Source organism: Eubalaena glacialis, chromosome 11 (genome assembly GCF_028564815.1).
Source record: "Eubalaena glacialis isolate mEubGla1 chromosome 11, mEubGla1.1.hap2.+ XY, whole genome shotgun sequence".
In the NCBI taxonomy this organism is placed as follows: Eukaryota; Metazoa; Chordata; class Mammalia; order Artiodactyla; family Balaenidae; genus Eubalaena; species Eubalaena glacialis.
The window spans coordinates 89440960-89466703 of NC_083726.1; the positions used below are offsets into that span (position 1 = coordinate 89440960).

At 36.4% G+C, this 25744-nt stretch overlaps 1 protein-coding gene across 2 annotated transcripts in view; it reads right to left on the reverse strand.

Annotated features, from left to right (window-relative positions):
• Positions 1-10810: 10810 nt before the first annotated feature.
• FGD4 (FYVE, RhoGEF and PH domain containing 4) overlaps positions 10811-25744 on the reverse strand; it is a 194538-nt gene continuing 179604 nt past the window's right edge. For both annotated transcript variants that reach the window (XM_061204389.1, XM_061204390.1), the window contains 7 exons: positions 24025-24197; positions 20757-20787; positions 20446-20538; positions 19949-20074; positions 16230-16370; positions 13353-13493; positions 10811-11204 (listed from right to left, as the gene is read on the reverse strand). In XM_061204389.1, coding sequence (XP_061060372.1) covers positions 10947-11204; positions 13353-13493; positions 16230-16370; positions 19949-20074; positions 20446-20538; positions 20757-20787; positions 24025-24197 — 963 coding nt within the window. In that variant the 3' untranslated portion in view covers positions 10811-10946. The remainder of the gene's footprint in view (positions 11205-13352; positions 13494-16229; positions 16371-19948; positions 20075-20445; positions 20539-20756; positions 20788-24024; positions 24198-25744) is intronic.

Consider the following 25744-nt stretch of genomic DNA (forward strand, 5'->3'; position numbering starts at 1 on the left):
ACCCTTCGCCCAGTTTCTCTATTAACATTTTACTTCATTAGCTTAATTATTCTCTCTCCCTCTTTCATCTCTGAACCATTTGACAGTAAATTGCAGACATGATGCATTTTTACCCTGAAATACTTGAATATTTTCAAGAACAAGGATATTCTCTTACGTAACTACATTGCAACTGCTGAAACAAGAGAATTAACAGATACAATGTGATGATCTAATCCAGATGTTATTAATTTCTCACCAATGGTCTCAATAAAAACTTTATAGTAGAAAAAAATATTCTGGCCTAGGTTCGATCCAGGATTACATACACATTGCATTTAGCTGTAATGTCTCTTTAGTCATTTATTCTGGAAAAGTTCCTCAGTCTGTCTTTGTATTTCATGACCTTCACATTTTTGACGAATATAGACCAGGTATTCCATAGAATATTTCTCAGTTTGGGTTTGTCTGTTATTTCCTCATGATTAGGTTGAGGTTCTGCACTTTTGTCAGGATTACCACAGAAGCGATGCTGTGTCCTTAGTGCTTCAGATCAAGAGGCCCATGATACCAGTTTGTCCTTACTGATGATATTAACTTGGTTAAGGTGCTGTCCACCAAGTTTTTCCATTGTAAAGTTATTTTTTTTCCCTTCTGTAATTAATAAGAATTTTGTGGTTACAACTTTGAGACTATGTAGATATACTTGTCTTCAAGAATTTTTTACCCATTAGTTATAGTATCCATTGATGATTCTTACCTGAATTATTACAATGTTTTGTCAAATTCTATTTTTTTAACTTTATTATTCCTTCTACATTTACTTGTTTGCATTCTATTATAGGGAAGAGTTTTTCTTTCTAAATTTTTATTTACTTATTGATTGACTGATTGACTGATTTTTGGCCACCCCATGCGGCATGCGGGATCTTAGTTCCCCAACCTGGGATCGAAGCCGTGCCCCCTGCAGTGGAAGCACGGAGTCCTAACCACTGGACTGCCAGGGAATTCCAGGGAAGAGTTTTTCATTTTTCCTCATTCATTCGTTCATTATCAGTTTGAATCCATGTGCTCCTATTTTATTCAATGGATTTTAATCCATTACCATCGTTCCTTCCCCTTCCCCTCCCACTTCAATGACATATAATTAACATATAACTACCATTATTTTTTATTTTCATGTTCAACTGTCCCAGATTTTGCCAGCTGGAGCCTCTTCAAGCTGACTCCTGGGTCTTCTGACATGTCCCCATCATTCTTTGGGTACTTCTTCACTTTCTGGCACAATAGGATATCCCAGGCTTATCTTGAATTTTCTCTGCTCTAGCTCTAGGATCAGCTAGTTTTTCAGGGAGCTCTGGTTCCTTTTAGTGGAAATGGTATTTAGAAACCAACATAGGTATGCTCATTGCTACAGGGCTGTTATTGCTTCTAGACCCTCACAGCAGTCAGCTAGGAAATATATGCTCATGTACACAGACAAACACACACACATACACATAGGTCTATAAATGTATTATAACTATCTATACCCAGTTAGCTAGCTAACTATAAAATCATATGTTCATACTGATACCTGTAATTCTAGTCCAACAACACAGAATTTAGTATCACGTTCCTCCTTTTCCATATTGAAACTGCCTTCTCTGACATTGAGAAATTTGGCTCCCATTATGCTCAACCTATTACTTATTTGCTCAGTTGTAGAACTCAGTAAAAGTAATGTTAGAAATGCTAAGTCATACCACTGGGTAAAACAAACCAATGACCTAGAATTCAATTTCTTTATAATTCTATTTGTCTTTAGTTTAAGCATGTATAGTCAACATACTTTGTTCAAAAGTGTGCATTTGTTCTTCTAATTTTTATCTTCAGAGTGGTTATGTTATTCATTTGCTATTATTTGACATATGTTCATTTGTATTTATATTCCATTTCAGATTTTTTCATCATTTTTTATTATGTGTGTTTGTGTACATAAAATACTAAGATGGCTCAAAAGTCAAAACTCAACAAAAAAGGTATACTCAGAAAAGTATCAAGATTTTTTAGCAAATATTTTTTCTTTATTGAGTGTTCCTTCTCCTATATTTACAACTGTGAGCCTGGACCCTTTGGTTCATTCTCCCTGTAGTCTGTGCCTGCCTGCTTTCCACTCCCCAAGCACATACACAGACATACATATACACATACTGATGGAAAAGATATTGAAAAACTACATGATGATCTTTAGGATGAGGTATGTTTCTTCCACCTTTGGACATGATTCTATATAGAAACAATATACTTAATTTTGTTCAGTGTATGATAACCATATATGTAAGCGATCTAAAAATATTTTTTCTTGTGAAAACACCATAATGGACTACGTGGTCCAATCTCACTGTATAAAAGCAGAGTTTCCTTTATTAAGACAAAGCAACCTGGATTTGTTTTTACTTAAATACAAGACCAAAACAACACATGAATCATTTCCTCTATAAGAGAGTGACTCCAGACTGGGAGCTCATTATCCAAACCCTGTGTCAGGTCCACTCTGCCAGCCCCACTTCCTCAGGACGTGTATCTTTCATCACCTCTGGCTCCTTCTGGAACAGTAACCAGCTGCCTCTAATTGCCTCACAGACCAGGTGTGGTGGTGGTGGGCTGAGACTGATTTTTTAAAAAGCAAGAATCCGTCATGCGAAGGTTAACTAAGATTTTCACCATTGTATTTTGAAGTCCTTGACTATGTTTTAAACTATCAGGAATCTGGCTTTGTTATTAAAACAATTTAGCTATATAAAATGTTGATTTCTTTTCCTCTCAGCCTCTATTCCAAAGGTCTATAGCCATAACAAGTTGATGTTTTGGAAGAACAGTTCTGTTCATTTTTGTAATTTTATATAACCTAGCTTTTGTGCAGCATGCGGGATCTTAGTTCCCCGACCAGGGATGGAAGCCGTGCCCCCTGCAGTGAGAGCACAGAGTCTTAACCACTGGACTGCCTGGGAAGTCCCACCACGTAAGTATTTACTGAGTGCCTACAATGTGCCAAGCAACCCCAAGTACTGGGGATTGGGGACATCAGTGGTCAAAACAGATAAAAATCCTTACCTTTATGGAGCTTATGTTCTAGCAGGTATAGACAGACAATAAAAAATAAACAGCTAATTATCTAATTTGTAACAAGATGTTAAGTGCTACAGGAAAAAAACAGATCAGATTAGGGTGGCATGGGGTGCTGTTGTAGCGGAGGCAGTTAAGTGAGGTGGTGGTGAGATCTGAGCAGGCTTTAACTTGCAAAAGGTGTTCTTTATGCAGACATCTGGGGAAGGAGCACTGCAGGAAGAAGGAACAGTGTCTGTGATGTAAGGCTGAAGTGTACTTGGCTTGCTTCAGGAAAAGCAAAATGTATGGTAGGGGGTGGGGGAGTGCGGGCGGCAGAGACATAGAACCATGTGAGGGCAAAGGACTTTGGCTTTTATTCTGAGTGAAATGGGAGCCCCTGGAGGGACTGGGGTAAAGAAGCAACATAATTTGATTTGTGTTTTAACAGACTCCCCTGGCTGCCTATTTAACAATGGAAGGGTGGAAGGAAGACTGGAAGACTTGAGACTAATTAGAAAGCTACTGAAATAATGTAGCAAGAGATGATGATGGTTTAGGCCAGAATGGTAGGTAGCGGTGGAACCGGTGAAAGAGAATCTGATTCTAGGTATATTTTGAAGGTGAGCTAATATAAATTCCTGTACTGGCTGTGTAGTCTCAGAAAGAGAGGAGTCAAAGATGAAAGCTTTTGGCCTAAGCAACTTGAAAAGCAGAGCTGCAATTAACTGAGATGGAGAAAATTATGGATAGAGTAGGTTTTATGGGGAAAGATCAGTTGTTCAGCCTGACTGGAGTACATTCAGGAAAGGATGGGAAGAGAGGAATTGGAAACAGGTATAGAAAACTCAACTATTGCTCCAAAAGGGAGGGGAATATGGCTGGTAGCTGGCAGGGGAAGTGAAGTGAAGAAGTTTATTTAGGTTGGGAAAAATTATAACAGATGTGTTTGCTGATAGGCATATTCAGTTAAGAGGGAAAACTGATATCGTATAAGAAAAGGATAATGGCCGGAGCAGCATCCTTGAGAAGGTGCGTGGGGGTAGGATATGGCACACAAGTAGAGACCAGATTTAAGCAGGAACATGGATGGGCAGGAAGATAGACTATGTGGAACCTGTGTTGGTAGATGGGTATATTCGGTTGTGGGAGGCTGTGGAAGTCCCCTGCCAATTTAATTTTCTGAGTAAAGTAGGGAAGAAGGTCATCAGCTGGGTGGAGGATGAGGGAGAAGGTGTTGGAGGCTTGAGGAGAAAGGAGGTATGAAATGGTAATCTAGTAATGAATTTAAAATGAGACCAGTCAGTATAGTTGTTCATTTTGTTTGGCTGCATGGTTGTAGGCATGGAGAAGACAGAGTTGAGTCAACCAGGTTTTGGTTTTGCCAAACAAGTAAGACAAAGCTAGAGAGTGAACTGAACGCAAAGGAGTGACTATAATGATTGAACTGTAAGGGAGGGTAAGGGAGGAAGAGAGGACATCAAGAGCTGAGTGATAAATTACTTAACCTCTCTAAACCTGCTTACTTATACGAAAATGTTAAGAGTGCTGTTGTGAGGCTTACGTGGGATAATGTGTTTATAGAATGCTTAACATAGGACCAAGCACTGAGTAAATATGCAGTCAGTTTCTCAAGTGAGGTTTCCCATCAGGATCACCTGGGGAATTTTTGAAAATGCTCATGCCCACAGCCCAACCCCCACAAATAGAATTTCTGAGGGTGAGGCTGGAGCATGGCTTGGTTTTAACTACTCCCCAGGTGATTCTAATGTATAGTCAGGGTGGCAAACTTCCCTGTTAACTAAATGATCTCTATTAATAATACTAACAATCACTTACTGAATGTCTCCTATGGGCCAGGCAATATACTATAGTATTATCTCATTTAAGGGCCACAACTTTTCAAGGAGGAGTTCGTGCCTGAAGTGACAAACAGTAAGTGACAGAGCCAGGGATTTCTAGCCAGTTGTCTATGACTAAGTCCCTTCCACTATAAACTCGCTACTCCAAGAATGGTTTGAGGAGCATCAACACCACCGGAGACCTTGTTAACAACACCTGCCTCATCACTGACCTTGCTAAATCAGAACCTGCATTTGAGTAAGATCGTCAAGTGATTCCTATGTATATTAAAGTTTGAGAAGCTCTGAAATAGGCCACGCTGGCTCTCTCCGCCACAATTTCCATTCTGGTGTAAGGTGGACGCAAACAAGTCATATCCATGGACCAAGGGCAACAGCTGATGCCAACTGCTTGTAAGTGTCAATAAATAGTTCTTCAAGGCCTGAAAAAGGTAATAAATGTCTAAAAAGGATTATCTCTGGAAATATTTTACTTATGAAATACTACTGAATAATATTATTCTTGAAAGATTTACACAGGTTTTGGTGGGATTGGAGGTGGAAAGGAACATCAGTACCTTAAGGAGTAACTTTTTTCTGAATCAACCAAAATTTCTGACAACCAAAATCATTGTGAACTGAACATACATAATCCTAGCTCAAATAACATCTAAGTCTTTAGAATTCATTTAAAGATGTATTTATTTACAAGATACAAGTGTTTAATATTTAATAGGAATTAAAGTGCTTAATTTTACAATGTTTCCAATTCTCTGCCTTTATGACCAAATATACATATGTTACACAATATATACACTATCTGCAAGTATTTTACATTCATATAGCTAGAAGAGAAAAATTACTCTTTGTGTACACTTTCTCACATTTGCGTTAACTCTAAAATTTTGCTAATATACATTTCAAACTGATCAGTCAACAATTCAAAAACCCAGATAACACTTATTCAAGAATATCAGTCAATCGTCACTCATAAAATGAAATGCTAGTTTGGTACAACAAACAAAAACCTCCTAGTTTTATATACAGACATGATTGCTAATGAAGGGAGACCCCCCCCAAGCGATACATTTCAACATCCATATAATGTGTAATATATAATGTAATTCTGTTATCATAATGGTCCCCATAGACTATTAAGTCTTTTCCCAAACCCATATATATATATATATATATATCACTCTATGTATTTGGTATTCACTTATTCAAATATGCTACAATATTTCTTGATTTAATTTCTCACTAAATCTACCTAGTCTCACTAATTCAATCTATAATGAATTTTAGGAAGGGGTAAACATCATGTAACTCTCAGTGACCTCCAATGAGTTAAAAACTATCTTGTAGAAGCCATGTGCTATTTCATCTCAAAAGACAGAAAAGACACTATTTTCTGCCAAATGTTCAGTCCAGAAAGTAGAATACAGACCATGATTGACTTTAGAGGGATTTTTTATGTCAGTAAACAGTGCAGAAAATGGTCCAATAGAATTTTTTTTTTTTTTTAGGTCTAAAGAAAAAGTAACGACAAGATACTAGTGGTATAATTTATAGGCCAAGGTGAAAGGCCCAGGTGTAATGCATCCCATCAGTGTGCAATTACATAGATTTACATCTTGTAGTTTATATCCCTCTGCAGTTTGTTTTTCATTTATCTTAGCATATATTGCTCTGATTTGGAGACCAAGGGACTCTTTCTGTCCATCTCTCTCTCTGTTCTTGCTTGTTTCAGTTCCTAATCTTATTCCTCTCTACCACATCAGTAAAGAAAGCAAAGTTACCCTTTCATGACAACATAATTACAGGGCATACATAAGAATGAATTATACTAAAAATCCATGTATATAATTTATGTTAAAATATTTAAGTTAAAAAGAATACTTTCTATAAAAATTTCATTCCTATGGAAAAACAGAATTGGAAATCAACAGTGCTTTTACATATATACATGTATGCATAAATTCATAGAAAGGGTTTTAAAAGTATATCTAGTGGTCTTTTATATATCATACTACTATTTTCTAAATCTGGAGACTCTATAGTAGATAGTAATTTGAAAATAAAAAGCAATTTGATTTTACTAAAATTGGATGAGAATGAAAAAGTAACATGATCCACTACAGATGTCCAGTATAGTCCTAAGAATAAGAACAGGTTAGCCACAGATTTTATATTAATATATTCTTGAAGAATACAAAAGTTAAGAATGAAGACATTACGACATTCTTGCCTTTTGAATTAATTTTAGCTTATAAATACCATGTGATTAATCTTAGACCCGCTAACAGGAACATTATGTGATGTAGAAAAATTTAATGTATTTTCTACTCTGCATTATAGCAAGGATACCTGAAAAAAAAAAAAAAAGAAAAAGAAAAAGAAAAAGAAAAAAAGACCTTTGTTTCCTAGAAGTTTATTTGCTCCTGTTGGTGCCTTTTCCTCAGGATATAACCAGCCCAGAAAGATCATTATTACAGTTACCACAGACAATATGCTCAGAATAAGAACTTAAGGCTTTGAGTATAACCAGAAATGAGATCTAAAATTTAAAGGGGAATTTAGATCTGTTTCCTGTTTCCACAAAGAAGACAATAAAACGTTTGGTAATTTTAAAAAATTGTTGTTGTTGTTGTTGTTGTTTTAATTTGGGTAGCTTACCCAGTGAATACAAGTACACCAAGCTACATTAAACTTCATGGAAAATGAAATGTAACTTGATAAAGTAGTGCAGATGTGCTTTAACTGTTTTTAACCACCCATACATACCCTTTGCAAAAAAAAAAAAAAAAAGGCTTTAAAAAAATTAAAAAATAAAAAAAATAAAAAGGCATTTGATGGTTACTTGAATCCAAGGAATAATGTTGTCCCTCCCCCATCCCCCTGCCACACATACGTTCTTTTCCCTATACTGAGCAATTTGAATCACAGTATCACTCCTAAGAGTTAATTCTCTATATCCTTGTGGCTAGGAACGTTCACATTAAAAGTTCAGTGTAAAACCTACCCTGTAGAGTTTTATTGCTTGCATACATGATGGCATTATAGATGCCGTTATTACAAAAGTGGCTGGTGGCATTTTTCATTATTGGGTCCCTCTTAAAACCTGGAGATAAGTCTGCACTACATTTCATGGTAGACTTTCAATAAAGCAAAATTTATGTTGAAAAAAACTGGAATGTTTTATAAAAAATAGCAGTTTTTATCAAAGAAGTATTTTGTTAAGTTTGGAGAAAGGGCACTTTAAAGAAAAGATGATTTAGAGAAAATAAAGAATAAGACCAGTATGGAATGTTGGTTTTAATAGTAAAACAACCAATTATTTTTCTAGGTTCAATTTGTCATGACTGCTCAGGTGTCTCAGAAAGCAAAAGACAGATTATTCTTGTAACCAGCCAATCACATTTTGAGGTCTTTTGGTTGAGTGTTTCTAAATGGCTAAGAGTATTCCTTTGCCTTTCTCCAAGTAAAAGCATTCGTGATTCTTTAATAAGAAACAGGTAAGGCTGCTTCATTGCTTCTCTTTGTGCTTGGCAAAAGAACATGTGGAATGTGAAGACGGTGACTGGATAAGCAGAAATTCTCTTCTAATACTAATATTTCTACTTTTTTTTAAAAAAATTAAAGATAATGTTAAGAGCATGATAATAAATATTCTCTTTACATGAGTATTCTTTAAATAATCTAAATTAAATAACATTTGATATTTATTGAGCCAAAGCTTGAATGTGTTCACGTTACTTCCATTCCAGCAGAACTTATTTGTAGGGAAAGTGTAATCTTCTTGTTGTTCAAAATAGTTTTCAAAAATAATCTGGCTCGTAAATCTTCTAATTGGCTCTTACATTTCCATTTTTCTATCCACATTTACAAAAGTCACCTTCTCCTGATAATCATTCTACATTTTTATTGCTTCTCTTTTCTTGAGATTAAGAAAACCAAAGCATCACCTATAGCCGTAGGTCAACCTTCTCAATAACCACCCCTGAACACAAACACACACACGGTTGGCAACTAGAAAAGAGAAGCAGTGTAAAAAATTAAAAATTTGTCCTTAATTTAATAGGGCCTAAGAAGCTACCTTTATCTTTTTTTGGCTCTAAGTATTTGGTTTAATGTTGATGATCATGGCTGGTGTTCCTTTTACAGAGGAAGGCAACCTAATCATGCCCACTATAATTAGTTTATCTGCTCCTTAGGGGTGTGGGGGGGAAGAAAAGAGATACTTCAAATATTTCTTTAAAAAAACAGGGCCTGAATAGATGTGTGGCAATCTCAAATTCTGAGTGAATCTAATCTACATTTAAGGTGTAATCCTCAAAGGCTGAGGATAGTGGGGCCATTCTTGTCGATTTCTAGCAGACAGATGCATTAAAAAGTAACAATTAAAAAAAAAAAAAAGTGACAATGTTTGGAAAATGACAGAGTAAATGAGAAAAAAAAAGAGAGATCTAATTTTGAGGAAAGGATTAACTTAAAATAGCCAACTTAATGTGAGATTTTAATCACAATTACAATATAATAAAAAGCAGCCTTTGTGACAAGGAATCACATTTTGTCTATTAAAATTCCCCAGAGGATAAAAGGGAAAAGAATGCTCAAACTCTTGTCAATCATCTTGTACCCCCCCGAAAAACCTGCCATTAAAATATTGCTTTTTTATACTGTATTTTTCCCCACTCTTCTTTAATGAGGTGGTTTAAAGAGTTGAGGATAAACTTTCTTAATTACCTATCCATCCCCCTCAATCATACGTTATCCCATGTGAATTTTGTTTCATATCTGACAAACGAATAGGCCCACACAGTTATCTTAAGTGTTAATTATATATAGTCCTCATTTAACCACAATTAACAGTCTTATGGGAAAGAAAAACATAACAATAAATGTAGTTTCCATATGTCCCAGTTCTGTGTAAGGTCAGGTATCTTGTACATGCTGATATTACCTGCTGCAACAATTAGAGGATTGTAAAAGGTAAAATAACCTCTATGACTTGACCATCCCAGTGACCAAAATGCACTTTATCTCAGAATAATCAAGACTGAAGCATTAATTAAACCCTCATCTTATATTTAAGTAGGTATTATTAGCACCTTCAAAGAGAGGCACTGTTTTAAATAGGCACAGAACAAAGAAAAATAGTACTTTAAAAATACTGTTGGAATTCACTAATATATCCCATGCCACATAAATTACAGCTTTTTATTATAAAAATATCAAGACCCTTAGATGTCAATCAGTTAAACATAAATCACCAAAAACATTTCTTAAGTTTAGAACACTGGTCAATTCCAAGATAAAACATGCTGTATATTTAAAAAATAAATTAGAGACAAATATGAACCTAAAGCTGAAGAGAAAAGCATGTATAATGTGTATATATATATATTCGTATTTAATACTATATATACATAATTGCTATATACTTAAGATATTTTATTCTTAGAAGTATTTCTACAAAAACAAGTATTATCTTAATAAGTTGAAAGTTTGAATACCAACAATTTGTTCTTTTTCTTTTGTTTTAAAAGAATGTACATCATTTATGCAGCCTGAGCTTTATAAACTAAATTAAATAAGTTAATAGCCTAAACTGTCCCTGTATTTTTTATTTTTAACGTGGATCTATTTTGGCAACATGGAGGTATATCTTTCAAACTGTTATAAATCCTACATGTGTAAGTGAAGACATTAAAGGATTTCTTAAATGAAAGTGGCCTTTTCTAACCTGAAGTGATAGAATTGATACCAGTTTTTTCCAAGACAAAAGTACATATTCAAGGAATAGCTCATTAAAAAATGCTCCATTTTTCACATTATTTCAAACTTTATGGGTAGAATGGCTCTACACATTAATTTCAGTAAGAGTACATAAACATAGGAAAATAGTCCCCCCAAAGATGCATTTATGAGCTTGTATTTTTCAACATAAAGTGCTAAGAGATGAATAAGGAGAGCTGAGAATGTCTTGAGCTGTAAATCTTGAAACCCTCCCCTCCATACCGCGGTAGGCCCTGGAACTCAGCATTCTGATTTTCTCTTAGGTTCAGGATGATCGTCCAAAGTGGCTGGATGCTTACTAGGACCATCTGGCGTCTCACCTGTGACAGCTAAAAGGATGATTTTCAGCCACTTCTGTTTCAGTTCTTCACTGTCTGCAGCAAAGCTGTGCACAGACTTGGACTGGGTCAGTTTGAAACTGTGTGGCAGGTCTGCACTCCTCAGCATATCATCCACAATGTAGCCCAGGAGTGGAATGGTGGCCTGGGCTCTGACATCCTAAGAAAAAAGCATGGTACATAAAGAAAAAACATGGTGAGATGTGATCCGGTGCCCACTAAACCTCCTTTCCTACCACCATTCCACAGACTCGCACTGTGAACTCTCCATGGAGAGAGATGGGGATTCAGTGCTTTTAGCACAGTGCTTGTGTATGAGGCCACCCGTAATGTCACCTGAGTGAATTAATGAATGAGTGCTGACACCTAAATCAGCACCTAAATCAGCACCTAAATCAGCACCTAAATCAGTTCATTGACCCCGCACCTCTTTCCCTGTGAGGGAGCCCATTCAGCTCTTCATTCAGTGTAAAAGGGAAGAATAGTCATCTTATTGTACAAAACCAGCAAATGTTAATGATGATTTCATTACCAAATGCAGTTCTATTTGGTGTTTCATTCATTCATGCATCAATTTACTTATGGACAGGAAAAGAATGTAGGAAAAACAATGAAACAGAATAAAAAACCGAACAACCCAATCAAAAAATGGGCAGAAGACCTAAATAGACATTTCTTCAAAGAAGACATACAGATGGCCAAAAGGCACATGAAAAGATGCTCAACATCGCTAATTATTAAAGAAATGCAAATCAAAATTACAATGAGGTATCATCTCACATCGGTCGGAATGGCCATCATCAAAAAGTCTACAAATAATAAATGCTGGAGAGGGTATGGAGAAATTGGAACCCACATACACTGTTGGTAGGAATGTAAATTGGTGCAGCCACTATGGAAAACAGTATGGAGAACAGCTCTAAAAATAGAGCTACCATATGATCCAGCAATCCCACTCCTGGGCATGTATCCAGAGAAAACCATAATTCAAAAAGATACATGCACCTCAATGTTCACTGCAGCACTATTTACAATAGCCAAGACATGGAAGCAACCTAAATGTCCATCAACAGATGAATGGATAAAGAAGATGTGGTATATATACATACAATTGAATATTACTCAGCCATAAAAAAGAACGAAATAATGCCATAATAATAATAATGCCAACATGGATGGACCTAGAGATTATCATACTAAGTGAAGTAAGCCATATAAAGACATATATCATATGATATTGCTTATGATATATATGGAATCTAAAAGAAAAAAAAAGACACAAATGAACTTATTTCCAAAACAGAAAGAGACTCACAGACACAGAAAACAAACTTTGGTTACCAAAGGGGAAAAGGGGGTGGGAGAAGGGATAAATTAGGAGGCTGGGATTGACATATATACACTACTATGTATAAAATAGATAACCAACAAGGATCTGTATAACACAGGGAACTATACTCAATATTATGTAATAACCTATCAGGGAAAAGAATCTAAAAAAGAAATATATATATATATTCAGAGAGAGATATATATATATATCTCTGAATAGCTGTGCTGTATACCTGAAACTTACCCAATATTGTAAATCAACTACACTTCAATTAAAAATACATACACACACACACACACACATATCTCAGCATATTTAGTCTATTTCTAAAGTAAAGTTTTACTAGCACTTAATGTAGATATAGGCTAAAACACAACAGGTACATTAAAATTTTTATATGTTTCCAGGTGAGTGCACAATTGATTTAAGTGTTGTTGGTTTTTTAAGCACAACACAATCCATAGTGCCTGGTGTATGTCTGCTGTTCCTATATATTTATCTCAGATCCATTCATATAAGGTCTCAAAAAATTGTTACTGGATAATGTTAATCCAAGGTTGATTTAAATTCACCTTCTCACATTCGTTTCTTTTTCAAGTATCCCTCCATGCAGGAAAAAAAAAAAGGCTTACTAATATTTCCCATCATTAAAAAGGCTCCTTCTCCTTCTTGCCTCTCCCTCTGATTCAACCTCTTCTCCCCATGCCCTTTCCTAATTCAACTCACATTTTCTCAAACCCACTGAATAGGAATGAGAGAAGAGGGCAAATGATCCACAGGCTGAAGAAATTATTGGCTATAGAAGGAATCAGTCTAAATAAACTTGAATTTTAGTTACTTATTATTTTTCAATTATAATGAAAAATAGTGAAACTGTGTGAATTCTCTTGTTCTATAGAGAAGTAATGGAAGGATTTTAAGTTCAGTGTCCACTGGCCTCCCTCCGTCCCTTCAGAAAGATGAAGTTTTAGATACCTGGGGGGCACCATACATGTACAGCACAAGAGGGTCTTGTTTGGGGATCACACACCAAGCTTTCTGCCAAGGTTTTGACTTTTCCATATATTGAAGAAAACTGCACACCACACTGTTTCCAGATACTTCTGCAGATTCAATCTAGAAAATACAATGGAAAGAAACAGTGAGAGAGAGCGAATGAACACAAAATAAACCAGATAGAGAGGTAATTCAACTTAAGGTAACATTCATAAATTACAATGTGTTTATATAAAATGTCTCCTGGGATTGTCTAGAGAAGGTTCATCTGCAATTATTATTTAAACATTCATCTAGATCTATGATGAATTAAGTCAATTTTAACTGTATTACCAGACCTGTAGTTTAAATAAAATTAAACATTTATTGACTGCTTACTATGAAGGCACTTTTCTTAGCTCACTACTTATATCATTTAATCCTCACACCAACACCGAAAAGTTATTACTTGCATTATTATGAGGTTTAGAGATGAAATAGCTTTCCTAAGATTTAGGAATTGGTGTGCTAGGATTTGAGTCTGGACCCAGAGTCTGAACTCTTAGCCACAATGCTATACCAACGTCACTATGTAAGAATGCAATAGCAAAAAGGCAAATACTTACCAGCAACCTTTGTCCTATACCTGAGATAATTTTAAAGTTTTTTAAATTGCAATAATTCTTTGTGGAGCCATGTACGGTTTTCTGCTTTGTCTCCTAATACGTAAATCACTGGCTAAAAAGGGAACAAAACCCTTTGACTAAATGATGGTTTTTATTACACATATTATGGAAAGCAACTGGTGTGCATCTATTTTCTATCTCTCAAATCAGGTGTCATCCACTGAACAGTGCTGGTTTGCAAACTGCTTTGCTACCAGTTCGAGATAAGCATAGAAAGCAAGAGTAAACATTTAGAAACTTTTATAGCAGTCTGACTTGTGATGATACCCAAGCACATGATTGTGTATTTTACAAAAATACTGAGCTGTGATGGTTTAGAAAGTAAAACTGGCCCTTCATCACAGATAGTTTAAGAAGCATTGACTGGCAAACAATGGACTCTAGCCCACCACCTGTTTTTATATGGCCTGTGAGCTAAGCAGAGTTTTTACAGATGAACATTTAAAATCAATCTGATGATCTAGAATACTAACTTTGGACTCCAACTAAGTGAAATGTTCTCTATCTCCCCTCCCCCAAAGGAATTCCATACTTCTTATTACCATATTACAAAAATTATACTAAATTATTACTTTTAATTTTGTCAATAAAAATTTGAGAAAATTTGTTTTCTCTCTTGTTTTAGAAGTAATATTCTCAGTTTTGCCTTTCAGCCTGCAAAGGCTAAAATAGTTTCTCTCTGCCCTTTTACAGAAAAAATTTGTTGATCCTTGGTCTAGAGGACATAACAAACTAGTTGGCATGAGTAAGTTTCAAATACATATGTATGTGTGTGTACATATGCACACATTCACACTTATCTTCTACTTATGGACTTCACACTATAAATACATTTGATTAAATGTGTTAACCAAATAAGTAATTGATTAATTTTCCTCCAAGTACAGGTTTTTCTAGAAAACTACCTAGAGATTTTTATTTCATAGATACAGCCTGAAACTCACCCCTTAAAACAAGTTATTTGACTCATTATTCTATGCCAGTCTCATCCATTGCTGCTGTTCAGTCTTCCGAGACTGTGTTTCTGGAAGCTGCTGAAGCATGTCTTTCCACCCTCCCTGCCAGAGAAAGTCCACTCTGGTCTGCCATACAAGCAACATCTATATCCTAGAAGAATGCAGAGTTATAGTTTGTGGGCCTGTACTTTAGCCTCAAGTGGACCTTGAAGCTTATGATCCTTCTTCAGTTAACAGAAATGACTTTTTGTATGTTTATACAGTGTAGAGTTCAATAAACACTCATTGATTCTTAAATAAATTGTAGAAATTCTTAATAAACTAAGTATGTCTATGATTTTAGATACATAAGAATTTTGATCATGCGCTTATTCTTCACATATTTCCAGGCTATCTTGAACTTTCTGTCACAAAGCCCTTATTATGTAGTTTATTACATAAAGTTTACATAAAGTTTATTTATTATATTGTTAATATCGTTGGGTGTAAAATTTATTTCAGATACTAGTCGCATTACAGTTCCTAGGTTTGGGAGGTCTGAATTTATCTAAAACATGAATCAAACTTACTTGTGAGACATTTCAATAATATTTCAACGCAGTTCTCAGATTACTGTCACTGGCCATTAAATGATTCTTTTAATGCAATAAGTTGGAAGAGTTTTTCAGGTAATAAGACTTTAATCTAAATTTTAGTAATATTGTACAGTATTTTCAAAGCCAATATGATGAAACTGAGAGAAAAGCTTTCCTCTTAAAATATATATATAGTAGTAAGTTGGGCATTAGAAGAGATGTCAATTAATACTCTAATATTTGACCACAGCTACCTTCACAAAATCAATACACAATCAGCCCTCCATATCTGTGGATGCAGAACCTGAGGATATGGAGGGCTGGCTGTATCATGCCACTGTATATAAGAGACTTGAGCATCTGTGGATTTTGGTATCTGTGGGGGTCCTTGAACCAATCCCCCGCAGATGCCAAGGAAGGACTGGATTTACTCTCAAATACACATTGGTTAACATAGCACTGTCCCTCTTCTTTCTGTACAACTGAGTATGACCCCAAGAGTCAGCAATAGAACAAAAGTATAAATCTTGCTCATCACAGTCCAAATTGTTAAATATTAAGAGAAATAACAAAATATATTATTTGTATTCTTCAGAGTTAAAAAAAATTCTGTTTCTAGTATAAAAATCTGAAAGATATCCAATATTTAATATTTCATACCTCTAAAATTCCTTTTCTTTTCTTTTCTTCACTGTCTGTGAATCCACTTATTATCTGATAACAGTCTTTACAAACTTTGCTCAATTTACCACCATCATACTCAAGTTGAGCTTTATAATCAGAACACTTCCAACAAACCACCTTAAATTAAGAAAAAATAACAAAGAGTGAATAATCATATTTAAAAAATAACAAGATTTAAGCAATAATCAGTTATAGGTAATAATAAATGAGAAAAAGTTAAATGTAAAAGGCAAATTTTTATCAGACTAACAATATCCCCATGAACATTTGGAGTATTTGTCATGTATTATAATGCTGTTTGTGATGGGCTCTGCTTGCTCATCCTTCTCTTCCTGGCCCTAAAGGTAGGAGCTCTTCAAAGGCTTGGTCCAGACCATTACACTTCATACCTCTGGACGTTTTATATCTTCCCCAAATGAATTCATGGTCTACCTTGCTCCCAGCTTTCTCCTTATCACACTTCGTCCCTCCCAACCTGTTCCCCTCTCAGAGTACTCTCTATTGCTGGAAATAGCACAGCCTTCTAACCAGTTATGGCAAGTCAGAAACCTAGGAGTCATCCTGATACCTCTCTCTACCTCACCTCATAGATTCACCATGTTATAAAGTCCTGCTGATTTTATCTCCTAGATATTTTTTCAATCTGTCCATTTTTCTACATCTTCCTTGCAATTACCTGAGTCCAAGCTATCAATGTCCTGGTTTGGACCATTATAGCCTCATGACTGGTCCTTGTAGCATTCCTACTGGAGTCCAGGCCACTACTCTAAGATCCCCTCCAAGCTATTTTCCAAATAGCATCAGATGCTTCCTTAAAAATGCTAATCTGATATATTTCTCTTCTATTTAAATTTCTTTAAAGTCTTCCCTTTGCTCTTGGATAATGAACAAATTCTTAACCATGGCCTATAAAGTCCTGCATGATTTACCTCTCTTACTCTATCTTCAGTGACACTGGCTTCTTATAGCTCCTAGAGTGCTCTGCTCCCTCCCTCTCTCATCTCTGCTTCAGTGAGTTAACTCTTGCTCATCCTTCAGATACTGACTCAAATTTCACTTCCTCAAGGAAGACTCCTCCAACTTCCAGAATACAGCCCATCTCTTATCACTGTGCTATTAAAGTTCCATGTGCTTTTTGCATGCACTGATCACAATTTTTAATCATATACTTGTGTGATTTTTCAATTAATGTTTGTCACCCTCACTAGGCTGTAAGCTCTATGAGAAATTGTCCTTGTGTATTTTGCTCACTATTTATAGTAACTGTTTAAAAAATAACCTTGCAGTTTAAAAAATTATCTTCTTGGGGACTTCCCTGGTGGTCCAGTGGTTAAGAATCTGCCTTCCAATGCAGGGGACGTGGGTTCAATCCCTGGTGGGGGAACTACGATCCCACATGCTGCAGGGTAACTAAGCCTGTGCGCCGCAACTACTGAGCCCGCGCACTCTAGAGCCCGTGTGCCACAACTAGAGAGCCTGCACCGCAACTACTGAGCCTGCAAGCTCTGGAGTCCGCATGCCACAACTACTGAGCCCACGTGCTCTGGAGCCCGCATCCCACAACTACAGAGAAGCCTGCGTGCTGCAATGAAACATCCCACATGCCACAACAAAGATCCCGCATGGTGCAACTAAGACCTGACGCAGCCAAATAAATAAATAAAATTATCTTCTTGCTTCTAGAAGAATATTTTCCCTCATTTATAGTGGACAAACTATATTTAAGAAATATAAATATTAGTAAAACTTTTGGTTTAGATTCACATCATGTAAAATTCATAATAAAAAATTGTTCATTGTTTTCTCATAATTTCAATGAAATTACCCTAGGATTTAAAATTAGACATGTCTGTATCTGCAAATTCATATCAACTAATATTTATTTTCAAATTATGTCACAGTACATTCATATTTTTGTTTGTTTACTGAAAGCAAGTATGTCAATATCTGAAATCATTTCAAGCACACTCAATGAGAGATTAAAAGAAGTCTTACACTGAGGGGGAAAAAAAAAGATGTTTGCTATCAATTTGATTTTGATTATAAAACTGTCTCACTGAGTCAAAACTTAGGAAAAAAGGAAGAATAAATCTGCAATGTAATTGAGAATAATCTGAAAGTACTATCAATAAAAACTGTTGCATGAAAGCATACTAATAATACATTCAGTCATGACACTACAATGCCTACCCTTCTCTATGCTTATGTGTTGCTTTTTAGAAGAAAGTATTAATCTTCAACTTGGTTTACAAGGCCCTCCAAAACCTGCTGCTACTTCTCTCCAACTTCAGGTCATGCTTTGTTCCTTCTCACCCTTTCCATATGAAACAATTCAATCCCTGAAAACCTGTCAACTGCCTTAGCTGGCTTGAGTTGCTGAATCTTGTTAGAGATATTTCATTCCATTAAATGGACTAGTGCGTCCTTTTAAATTTATAACCATAAACCTCTAATGGGCATCTTTGTTTCTTTGGTAGGCTCACTTTTTCCTGCCCAGAGACAACTATTACATACTTAGCTCTCTTTCTCAAATCTCCCCCCCTCCCTCTTACTTCCCCCTTCACTTTCAGATGATGACCCTTCCTCTTCCTCTTCAATGAATATGTAGATATTATCAGACCTAAATTCCCTCATTTCCCACCACCAAATCAAAAACACACCCACATTTCCACTCATCTTTCCCGTTATCCTTTCTGTTATAATGGAGGGAAGTTTCCCTCTCCCCATCAAAAGTCTGAACTTCTACTTAAGCTATAGGTTCCATCTCATATTTTCTCAAAGTCATTGACTCCTTTGGTTATTATTTATCTTTCTATTTCTTAGATTGCTCATTATGCTCCAGCTACATGACCTTTTGGCAGTCTCAAGAATAGATCAGGGCTTCCCTGGTGGCACAGTGGTTGAGAATCTGCCTGCCAATGCAGGGGATATGGGTTCGAGCCCTAGTCCGGGAAGATCCCACAGGCCGTGGAGCAACTAAGCCCGTGTGCCACAACTACTGAGCCTGTGTGCCACAACTACTGAAGCCCGTGCGCCTAGAGCCCGTGCTCCGCAACAAGAGAAGCCACTGCAGTGAGAAGCCCATGCACCACAACGAAGAGTAGCCCCCACTCGCTGCAAATAAATAGAAAGCCTGTGTTCAGCAACAAAGACCCAACGCAGCCAGAAATAAATAAATAAATTTATTTTAAAAAATAAAAAGATTAAAAAGAATAGATGAAGCTCTTTCCTACCTCAGGGCTTTTGACATACAACTCTCACTGCCTGAACGCTCTTCCTGCCTTCTTTCTTATGGTTAGCTCTTTCTCACCTTTTAGGCATCAGCTTAAATATCAACGCCTCAGATAGGTCTTCATTTTTCTAACTAAAATTGGTTCCAAATCCTCTTCCATTACCGTTATTCCCCATTTTAACTTCTTGATTTCTTATTGCATTTATAGTCATTTGAAATGCTTGTCTGTTAATTTGCCTGGTCTGTTTTCTCCATTAGAATGTGAGCTCTGTGAAGCTGGCTATCATTTTGCTTACCAGTTTTTCTCCAGGACCCAGCACAGTGCTTTGCATAAAGTTATCACCAATAAAAGTTTATCAACTAAGTGATTTATTGAATGATTTCTTTGTTTTTTCCCAAGTTAATGATTTTACAACACTTATATAGTGACTAACAATCTTAATGACCAAGAAAGCTCACATACATATCCACATGCTCGACAATGGTGCCTTCTCCTCGTCAGGGCATTAAAAGACTCCTTGCATTTCATACACATTGTAACTTCATTATCTCGGATCCATCTTGGGGCTCTTTTTCCTAGCTCAGCAGTCTAAAAAGGAAAGAGAGATTCAACTTTAATGGCAAAAACTGTCATTTCCATCCATCCATCCATCCATCCATCCATCCAACCATCCATCCATCCGTTCGTTCATTTATTTATTTTAAAAAGAATTTTAACAACATTGCTCATACCATGTTCTGAAACTCAAGATCCAGAAAAAGAGAAAAAAAAAAAAAAGGTTCAAAGACATTTAAGCAGCATGAAAAGGCACTCTATTGTATTCATCTAAGGAGAAATGAGATTCTGTCCAAATAGCCAGTTTTGGCATTGCAAAGGGAAAAGACTGGGTAACAAAATGACTCAATAGATCTTCTGCAACTGCAAAGAGAAAAGAACTTAAAGAATTTAATTCAACTTACAGAAACCTCTGAGTGAATGTCATTATCCTTGGCAATTGCATTTCTGAAGGTTTCATGCCTCTGATGGAAAGCATCAATTGTCTCTTGAAGTGCCTAAAATATACACGAAATTCAAAGCACATATTAAAGTATCACATGCAAATTAATAAAAACACTTTATTAAACAAATATCTAGGATGGAAATCACCTTAAAAATTAAATGACCTTATTCTGATGACTACAGTATGTGCATAATAAAACAATATATGCACATCTGGGTACACATACAGAGGTTACCACAAAACAAAAATGAAAATAGAAATCAGGTTTACCTTGATCCATTCTTCTTTGTCTTGCTCAGAACTAAAATAAACAACAATGAAAAATTAAAGTGAATAAAGAGAACATTAATGAGTTATACCTGGTGCATACAACTGTATTTATGTTATTCCAACTTTCTGGAAAATTCAGGGATGTCCAAGAAGGAGTTATAATAAAAATTAAACAGAATCTCTGGCAATTGAACAAATGAATTCATAAACATAGTTTTATACCATCCACTTACTTTGGTACACATAACTTTTGATGGAGAGAGTTTGGCTTCTATTAGTTTAACCACCATCATCTAGTTGTATATATCAGGTATCTGTAGATCTAGCATTATACTAGATATAGACTTAGTCTTCCAATTCACCTTTATGAAAACACATGAGGCTTTGAAAGGCTGCTAGTCACAACCCATCTTAGAAAAGATTGCAATTATCCTTGAGACTATAAATTATCTGTGTAAGTCCTTAGGGAGCTATGTAACATTTCCTTTGGTAAAAAATTTAATTCTATTTTGCTAGGCTTCAGGCAATACCATACCTAATTCACTATAGATAAAACACAATGAAGATTTAAATGCCTGTAGGAAGGAGGTTTCACAGATTAATGAACCCCAGTATTTAATAATTTTCTGTTGGGAAAAAATTTCCCTTTTAGTAGACTTTGGACTCAGTAAGATCTCCAAATTGAGGGATTGTGAAGAGTGGGCTCTATTTGTTTGTATGTATTTGGTAGGCTAGGGCTAAGTCTGAGTCCTGTCCCAGCCTGAATGTCACATGCCACAGTCCCACAGGTATCACATATGTATAAGTCTGTGATCATACCATCCATGTGACACCATCCATCTTTCTCACAAAAACTGAGTATCATGATGTGCCAGGAATACTGCTGGAATCCGTGCCTGTCAAATGTAAGATTCTGCTTATATTTCACCTGGGGATCCTGAACCAAGAACTTTGGTGGGGGCAGGGGCTTTAATCTTGCCCCTCAAAAAAGGTTTCTCCCTAATGCTATGCCCTGCCCCCACAAAATCAGCTCTATTGCTCTGGAAGCATAGTTATTTGCTAGCCGCTTTTAGCCTTTTAAATGCAAAGTAACTTGATAAGTCTTTAATGCCTTTTGTTTTACTTTCTCAATCATGGCAGATTTTTAAATTTACTCCTTTGTTTAATTTACTCATCACTATATTTTTATATCCATTTAGCAATAGAAAACCATTGAATAAAAACTACATAAAATAATTTTGTTTCAAAAGTTTATATTCTTTTGAATATGGAAGGGGAAGTAGAGTGTGAGAAGTCAGTCTTCAGGTTGGCTTATTTAATAAGAAAAGCAGACCATTTTTTTCTGTGTTGGCTTCAGAAGTGAATTCTCTTTAAATATCACCAAATATATACCCAATTTGGGGTTCCATGTAATCCTTCAGACTTTCTGAGAATTTCAGTGTTTGTCTACATTCTTGAGAGAGTCATTATAGACCAGAAGATAAGTAATCACACTTCATTCAGATCTTCATTTCATCATATAATCATAAATACAACTAAAGCAATGAGATTAGGGGAATAAGAAATTTAAGGAAAAATGAATGTGTTTTCAGTACTAATTGGAATGTATCCAATAGTGCATATTGGAACTCTACAAAATGATAACTGCCTGTACTTAAGAAAAATTTTCATGAATCAGCCCCATCCTGAAGCAAAAATAGCCCAACCTGCTGATGGAGGGGGGCTGGAGTCCCTCTCAACTCAGGCAACCCAAGAATCCTTGATAATCTCTCTTCTACTGTTCAGACACATCTCTCGGGTTTGCAGATTTGGAACTATGCTGATATTCAGAGCCAGCAGAACCTTCATTCATCTGTAATGAAGACTTCTATGATGATCAGAACTATTGATGAGTCTTCTCTGTCGCCAGGGCCAATCACTCAGGGAGTCAACCACTGAGTGAGGACTTAGGTCAGGAGCTTCCAAGTACAGTAACATAAATTGTTCTCTTGGGTTTGATGGCTGGGGTCCAAATCTCACCATGATAAAGTCGGAAAACCATAACATCCAAAGCCAAGTCCTCCACCATTTTAACTCATGCTTGACATGCTGCCTCCTAATCCTCAGGGCAGTCTCCTGGCAGCTCCCTAAGTAATGCAGGTTCATTATATGTTTTCTGTAGGAAAACAAAGGACTGGCTAGGTATTTCTTCAAACTTTCCTAACCTGCCACATGTTCCATATCTATAATCACCAATTCCCTGGCTCCCTGGGCACAGATTCCTATTAAAATAATTTATTCTCTTTTGAAAATGTGAAGTTTAAGCTCGTACATAGTTACTAAACACAAATATCCAGGATGAGTTCACTTAAGCAGCCAGAACCACATGCTATTGGTGCAAAGGAATAGAAAGGAACAGAAGGGCTCTCTGATTCTCCATGGATTCTAGGGTATGAAAACCATCAGAGCTGGGATCAGTAGTTAACCTCTGATCTGTGAACTTTTGGTGTATCTCAATTTTCACCATGCTAGGTTTTTTTTTTTATAGGATAAATGGATGACAGTTTCCTAAAGCAGATATTTTAAAACCTGACAGCACTCTGTCTTCTAGAGGTTCACGCATGAGGTAGCTGTGATCTACTACAGTGGTTCTCATGTTTTTTTTTTTTTTCTTTCCAAACGTGGTTATGGTAGGGGGATGGATGCTAGGCCTCCAGATCTTTCTCTCCCACTCAATAAACATATAAGAAGAGCCACCCCTTCCAGAAGTCCTGGTTGCTACAGGCTACTAGAGCCCCAAATGGCCCCCTTCATGTATCCTCAACTGTGGCAGGAGAATCATCTTTTCCAAAATGCCTCCAAAATGATCGATTTCCAAAATCATTCTCTCCATCAAAGTGCCATTAAGTCCTATGAATGCAGAGTCTCTGAAGGACGGATAGTTAAAGCTTCAACATTTATCATGAAATAATAAACATCAATAAACATTTGTGGACCAAAAGGAAGGATGGCGGAAAAAAGGTTAGAGAACTTTTTCCTAGAAGACTCAAAACTTTGGCTTGAATGCAACAATTCGGTCACTTTAATTTACTGAATGCTAACTGTCTGAAAAACCACTATCCTAGGCACTACAGAGGAATCAAAAGTGAAGACATAATTCTTGACTTTCAAGAGCTTACATCTTTCCATTTATGTCCAACCAGACATGGGATAGATCCTCAGAATTATCTTGTCCTACGATTTATTCTGATGCTTTTGTAGAGCTGTGAGATAGGAATGGTTTTCTTACCTGGCTTGCAGTTCCAGTGTTCTCTCTTTCCCAGATACCTGGAAAGTGTGTGGATATTCCTCATTGTGAGTCTCTACAATTTTCATTCCATCAATGCCAACCCTGGTTCGAACTGTGAATTTAGAGCCCACCAAGCTGAATCTTGGCACGCAGTACAGCAACATGTTGTTGAACTGCAAGAAGGTAGAACACATGTCAAAAAACAGGAAAACAAAGAAGACAGAGGAAAGTGACCAATATTGAAAGTAGCCCTAGACAAAAATTCCAGGGAATACCATACTTTCTATGTGAGAAAAATTACTTAAATACCAGAGAGCTTTTATGCTTGTATCAAAATTGTCATATTTTAAAATTTGTAACATATATTTCCCCCCTGTGTTGGTTCATAAATATTTTATTAATATTTAAGTAAACCAATCATCATTTTGTACTAGTAAGGAAATTAGTTAAGGAAATTAAGCTCAGCAACAATTTATTAAGGACCTCTATATACCAGAAACTGAAGTTCTCAACCATGTAAGTTGAAGCCCTTAGACAATAAAATTTCTAACTGTTGTGTCAGGCAACAAGTTTACAATAGCTGTTAGAGGAAAAGATTAATATTTAGCAATTATTTTTACCAATGTGTTTAATGTTAAGTTTAAAAAAGTAGGCAAATTATTAGTTCAAATTTCATTAGAACATGGGTTAGCACACTAAATCCTCTGTAGAAAAACAAAGTCACTGTTTTATACTGCCCCACATCTTGCTTAAGAATTCATCATGTATGAATTAACAGAAAAGTCATTTATTTTAGCAAAAAGTCTTTATTTAAAATGAAGAACCTTATTTTGAAACTGAATCAAATTAGTGCCTCATTTCTAGTCAACCATGAACAGCTGCTGGACTTCCCTGGTGGCGCAGTGGTTGAGAATCTGCCTGCCAATGCAGGGGACACGGGTTCGAGTCCTGGTGTGGGAAGATCCCACATGCCGCGGAGCAACTGGGCTCGTGAGCCACAACTACTGAGCCTGAGTGTCTGGAGCCTGTGCTCCGCAACAAGAGAGGCCGCGATAGTGAGAGGCCTGCGCACCGCGATGAAGAGTGGCCCCCGCTCGCCGCAACTAGAGAAAGCCCTTGCACAGAAACGAAGACCCAAAACAGCCAAAAATAAATAACTAAATAAATAAATCAAAAAAAAAAAAAAAAAAAAAAAAAGAACCCGCCTGCCAATGCAGGGGACACGGGTTCGAGCCCTGGTCCAGGAAGATCCCACATGCCGCAGAGCAACTGGGCATGTGCGCCACAACTACTGAGCCTGCGCCCGTGAGCCACAGCTAGTGAAGCCCGCGTGGCTAGAGCCCACGCTTGCAACAAGAGAAGCCACCGCAGTGAGAAGCCCATACACCACAACGAAGAGCAGCCCCTGCTCAACGCAACTAGAGAAAGCCCGTGCACAGCAACAAAGGCCCAACGCAGCCCAAAATAAATAAATAAAAAATAAGTAAATTTATAAAAAAACAAAACAAAACAGAACAATGAACAGCTCCTGCTTATCAGTACCAAGCAATGATTTGGGGAAGGCATTTAATTAACTTTTAAATATATTAAAACATGCAAAAGGATGAAACTCTAAATATGGGGGTTAATTTGTAGGCAGATTCCTAAAGGTCCATATTTATCTTTCTACTTCATATTTATTGTTTCTAACACTGTTTCTAGGCTTAAATATATTTTTGTA